A 6,000-nucleotide genomic window follows, 5' to 3' on the forward strand; every position below is an offset into this window, starting at 1 on the left:
TCCAAAAAAAAAGACAGACCTGGGTGGAAATCCTTTCTTTGCCCAAGCCCGGGGTTTTCCATCAAAATAAATACTGTAACAGTATTTATGCCATGGGGTTGTTGGGAAAGTTTTTAAACGGGAACATGAAAATGTATTCTACAAGTATTACTGAGTGTCTCCGGCATGCCAGGCAGCATTCAAAGCATGGAGGACGCCTTCCTTAGGGGATCCCTTAGGAAGACATGGTCTCTTACGCATAAGAAGCTTACATTTTACTGGGGACAGGCAGTGGGCAATGCACAAGCAAATGAACAAAATCACTTCAGGCAGTACAGAGTTCTATGCTGAAGATAAGAGCAGGGTGATGTGATAGAGTAAATGGATGTCAGAGCGTTACCTGGACCAGGTGGTCAGAGTGGGGCTGACACCTGCGGGTCCTGAGAGCTGTCTCAGTGCCAGAAGAGCTAGAGCACACGGTTGCCTTCCCTGACCAGTCCCTACCATTTTGGAAGGACCATAGCACCTCCTTACTGCTCACAATCTATTCATTTTATAGATGGAAAAATGCAGGCTCAGAAATGACAAGTACACATGGCACTGAGGCCCCACTGTGTGTTCTCTCCTCTCCGCACCCTGGTTCCACCTTCTTGGGCGTTAAGCTTGGAGTTCAGTTAGAATGACCTACTTACCTGCTTATTCCTATCACTGCTTGGCAAATCTTTTAGACAAATTTCTATTCATTAGATGTTGATTATGTCTAGTCTTTTTGTTTCATTTCCCTGCAGTGGAAATGCAGACATTTAGGAGAGAAGGATTCAGGTATGTTCGTACCCCCACTCCCAACACTTTGTTTCTTCATTTGAAATTTGCTTAATAGTGGAGAGTAAACGGGGTGCCTGGGTGGCTCAGTTGTTAAGCATCTGCCTTCGGCTCAGGTCATGATCCCAGGGTCCTGGGATCGAGCCCCACATCGGGCTCCCTGCTCAGCGGGAAGCCTGCTTCTCCCTCTCCCACTCCCCTTGCTTGTGTTCCCTCTCTCGCTGTGTCTCTCTCTCAAATAAAGAAATAAAATCTTTAAAAAAAAAAAAATAGTGGAGAGTAAACTTCTGATATGCTCTCTTCCTTTGCCTAAGGCTTCCAGTTTTTTCAAGACCTTCACATTTTTTTTTTTAAGATTTTATTTATTTATTTGACAGAGAGAGACATAGTGAGAGAGGGAACACAAGCAGGGGGAGTGGGAGAGGGAGAAGCAGGCCTCCCGCGGAGCAGGGAGCCCGATGTGGGGCTCGATCCCAGGACCCTGAGATCATGGCCTGAGCCGAAGGCAGGCGCTTAACGACTGAGCCACCCAGGTGCCCCGACCTTCACATTTTTTAAGAGCGTAGGTAGTGCAAGACCTGGAAACAACCTAAGTCCATCAGTGGATGAATGGATAAAGAAAAAGTGTACATATTACATACATATACATGTTATATAATATGTATATACTATGTACACACACACACACACACAATGGAATATCATTAAGCCATTAGAAAGAAGGAAATCCTGCCACTAGCAACAACACAGATGGACCTTGAGAGTATTTTGCTAGGTGAAATAAGTCAGAGACAGAAAAACAAATACCATGTGATCTCACTTATATGTGGAATCTAAAAAACTTGAACCCACAGATAGAGAGAAGAGATGGGTGGTTGTCAGAGGCAGAGGCAGGGAGCTAGGGGTAGGAGAAATGGGTGAAGGGGGTCAAAAGGGACAAACTTCTGGTTATAAGATAAATAAGTTCTGGGTATGTAATGTACAGCATGGTCACTAGAGTTAACAACACTGTATTGTATATTTGGAAGTTGTGAGGAGAGATCCTACAAGTTCTCATCAAAAGAAAAAAATTTATTAACTGTGAGAAATGGGTGTTGAGTCAACTTACTGTTGTAATCATTTTACAATATATACATGTGTCAAATCATTACATTGTACACCTAAAATGAATACAATATTATATATCAGTTGTATCTCAATAAGACTAGGGAAAATATATCAAAAAAGAAAACAAGAACATAGACTCTGAAGGAGAGGCAAAGGGATTCGAAGAACTAGCTCTGCTACCTCCTAACATGTGACTCTGGGTGAATTACTTTACTGAATCTTAGTTTCCTCATCTGTAAAATGGGGATAACAATGCCCACCTATAATTAAATCATATTTTTTAAAAAAAGATTTTATTTATTTCTTTGAGAGAGAGAGAAAGAGCTTGAGTGGGGGAAGGGGCAAAGGGGGAAGGATAGGGACAAGCAGTCTCCACAGTGAGCACAGATCCTGCCATGGGGCTCGATCCCAGGACCCTGAGATCAGGACCTGAGCCGAAACCAAGAATTGGACGTTTAACCAACTGAGCCATCCAGGTGCCCCTTGAATCATAATACTTAACATGCCTGACGCAAACTAACCACTCAAGACCAACACACACATATACATCCATATGAAGTAGACACTGCTATTCTCCCATTTGACGGATGAGGAAAGGAAAACACCAAGGGATTTTTGTAACCTGCTCAGGGTCACTCAGGTGGTATGTGAAAGAGGTGAGATTATGTCAGGATGAAATGTGCTTATGAGAGCATGTGACAGATAGTAAACATTCAATAAAGTGTAGCTATTTATATAATCAGTTTAAAGCATTTATGCCTCTGCTCTGTCGGCAGTGTGTTCTGTAAATGTCAAGGGGTGATGTGTCTTTCTGGAAAAATGAGTAATGCTCCATGGCTTCAAAGGTTTCCACTCTTTAAGTAGCCCATTTCCCAATAGCTGAATTGTCATTTTATCATCATAGCCTATGAGCCAAACTGAGAATATGAATTAACATCTTGGCATTGTTTATATTCTCTCTCTGAAAGCCTGGGCCTTTGGAAACACAATCATATTTATTTTAATAAAACTGCTTTATGACTTGCTTGCCCTCTAAATTCCCTTTGCTCTTTGGGGAAGGCTGCTGACAGGCAATGGGGCTTTGTTTTAGTCCCTGTGCTGGGATCATAATTAACTGCCACGGAGAGGGAGACGGGGGATAGTCAGCAGAGAGAAGGTTAAGGACAGTGCTTTTATGCATGAGACTGACTTTCAGGCTCTTGTCTGAGGAAGGGAAGATTATGCTTGACCTGCCACCTTAGAGACCAGGCCCTGGATAAACAGGCAGCCCAGTCCAGGCTCAAGAGTTACTTACCCCTTTTAAAAGGCTTGAATGTGTGGAAAATTGACAGTGGTAGGGTCTGCAGGACCTCTGCCCTTCTGAAACCTCGTGAGTCTGCTCTCTGTAAATCAGTGTCAGTTTACAGTTACCAGTCTCTAGACTGACAGGCTTCTCCCTACGAATGTAGTTTGTCATCCTGTCGTTACTACAGTTAAAGGAGTCTGCCTCCCTTGAAATGTGACACTGCCCCAGGGAAAGTTAAAACCAATGAAATGTTCTTAGACCGTCAGACCTGGAAGGAATCTTAAGAGTGCTGTGTTTGCCAACACAGAACTACGTCCGTGGGGACTGCCTGGACCATCTGCTCGAATTCCAAGTCCTGGTCCTCACTACGCCTGCTTTATCAAAATCCGCGGACTGTGGGCCCAAAGGTCTCAATTTTAATAAGTTCCCCCAGGTTATTCTAATGCACGGTGAGGCTTGAGAGCTACAGATATGGAGAAACAGAGTCAGTCATCTGAATTACAGATCAAGATACTGAGACACTTCAATCTGTCCCCAAGGAGGGATAAACACAATGCCCTGGTCTTCTGACTCTGTTTGCAAACAAATGTTTTTGTTTTGTTTTGTTTTGTTTGTTTGCTTTTATGATATCATATTCCTTTCAGCTTCATGGAAAAAGACTTCCTCCACAAATTTTACACTGGGGTCTGGTTATCCAAGGTTTATAAGGCTTAGCTGAGATAGGAGGCAAGGGGCACTGGGCGATCCAAGCTTTATTATTGCTGAAACCAGGAGAAATAGATTTTTGGGAAAATAAATGATTAAAATTTAATAGTAATGTCAAGGAAGAAGAGATAGATTAAAAAAAGAATAAGGATATTGGTGTTTGATTGACAGCTTCATCAGGAACATTTATTTTTGTTACTATTCAAAGAGTTATCTAAATAGGGCAACTTGGTGCTGACACGGCTGTCTCTGATTTGCAGAGAGCAAAAATGTCTTATGTGTGTCGGGTATTTGAAAATGCTTTCCTATCCATGAGCCTATTTGATCCACATCACTCTGGAGAGGTAAGTGTTAGCATATCCAACTATGAGATGAGACTCAGAGAAGTAAAGAGACTGCCCTAAGTCTAGTTAGTACCGACTAACATGCATATTAGGAAGCGTATTAGGAAGACTATTACTACGACTGTTTAGGAGTGTACCATGTGCCAGGAATCTCTCTGAGCACTTGATAGGAATTTTCTCATTTAATTATCACGACTGCTTTATATACTTGTCTGATTTGACCCTCATCACAGCTCTATGAGATAGTAACATGTTACTGATGAAGAAGCTAAGGTATAAGGGAATGAATCACCTTTCATTCGTTCCTCTACTCATTCAACAAACCCATGCTAAGCTTCTCAGTTCTAGACATTTATTTAAGCTCTAGGGATACTCTGCTTTTGTGGAGTTGACACTGGATGGTAGAAAAAAGCACTAAACAAGGAAATGGATAAATACATGAATCACTATGAAATGAATCAAAATAGACTGTGGGAGTAACTGGACATGGCAGGTGTTGTGTCTTGGACACTGTGGCAGATGAAAGGTACTGGAGCTGACGCCTGAAACAGGTATACAGCTGCCTGGGGGAAGAGGGGCAAAGGCCCTAAATGTGATCAGCATATCTCTTGATCCAGCAAAGAGAATGGAACAGAGTCATGGGGGGGTTGGGGAAGGAGTGGGAGAGGAGTCAAAGACAGGAGGAAGAAACATCCTGTAGTGGTAGGGAAAATCCTTTGACTTTGAGAAAGGTAGGAAGCCACGGAGGGTTTGAGCAGGGCAGTGACCTGATGTGATGTACTTTAGAAAGCTTGCTCTGTACCAAAGCAGGGAGATCCCACAGAGGGCAGAGTGGAACTCGCCCAGGGTCATACAAGTGATGGGAGGTAGTGGGGGTGCAGGTTGTCTCAATGTTTAGCTCTGGCTTCCTGAGGAGGCACGCATCAGTCTCACCAGCATGTTATCCTCACCTTCCGTGAATCCTGTGCTCGAGTCCCTCCTGCCACACACAAGAGACTCTCCATAAGGACAGGAGTTGTTGCTCTCCATGGCAACTGGCAGAGAGGAGCCACTGGGGCAGGCCAGCAGGCAGAGCTGGGCCAGAGCCATTCTCAAGGCTGTGACCCCAGGTGGCCTCACTCACCTTGGACTTCTCTTGATGCAGCTCTATCTGGATGTCTGTGAGCTTGGTCCTGAGGTCTTCATTGGCAGCTTGAAGGGCGACGATGAGCGCTTCGGGCTTCTCGCCCTTATTTCGCCCTTTCTTGGACATTGTTCCTTTCTAAAGGGAGTCTTGTTTTTGAATGCCTTTCAAACAGGTGCTGCCATGTTACTGCTTCTTATCGTGGGTGCGATATCTCAGCATCTACTGCGTGGTGCTCCTTGGTAAGGTCTCCTCAGCCGCTGCCCTGGAAGCCCTGGGGAGAGGCAGAGACGGCGATTACGGCTGTGGCAGGGACCTGGGCCAAGGGCCAGGCAGGGTCTCTCAGCCTGAGCTACCTGTATGAGCCTGCTCCCGAGGGCTCCTGCCCCCAGATCCTCCCATCCACTTGGCACATGAATTTAGAGCCATCTTTCGAAAGACGTGGTCTGGTCCTCCAACGCCCTGCTCAAAATCCTCCAAAGACCTATGAGTATTTGAGTGTATTTTTCACATCTCAGAGGGCTTTTTATGTCTGAAACTGCCCATTCCCCTATCTTATCTCCTCCATTTCACTCACTTACTCTCCAGCCCTAAGAAATCCCCTTTTTGGGGTGCCTGGGGTGGCTCAGTCAGTT

At 44.5% G+C, this 6,000-nt stretch overlaps 1 protein-coding gene across 3 annotated transcripts in view; it reads right to left on the reverse strand.

Annotated features, from left to right (window-relative positions):
* The window catches only part of JAKMIP2 (janus kinase and microtubule interacting protein 2), a 67,225-nt gene extending 61,587 nt beyond the window's left edge, over positions 1 to 5,638 (reverse strand). For 2 of the 3 annotated variants that reach the window (XM_021701890.1, XM_021701889.1), the window contains exon 1: positions 5,366 to 5,503. In XM_021701890.1, the coding sequence (XP_021557565.1) occupies positions 5,366 to 5,494 (129 nt within the window). In that variant the 5' untranslated portion in view covers positions 5,495 to 5,503. Of the gene's footprint in view, positions 1 to 5,365 lie in introns of all 3 variants that reach the window. The other variant, XM_021701888.2, reaches the window with a different exon arrangement.
* Between the last annotated feature and the right edge of the window lie 362 nt (positions 5,639 to 6,000).

The sequence above is a fragment of the Neomonachus schauinslandi genome, chromosome 7, assembly GCF_002201575.2.
Source record: "Neomonachus schauinslandi chromosome 7, ASM220157v2, whole genome shotgun sequence".
NCBI lineage: Eukaryota > Metazoa > Chordata > Mammalia > Carnivora > Phocidae > Neomonachus > Neomonachus schauinslandi.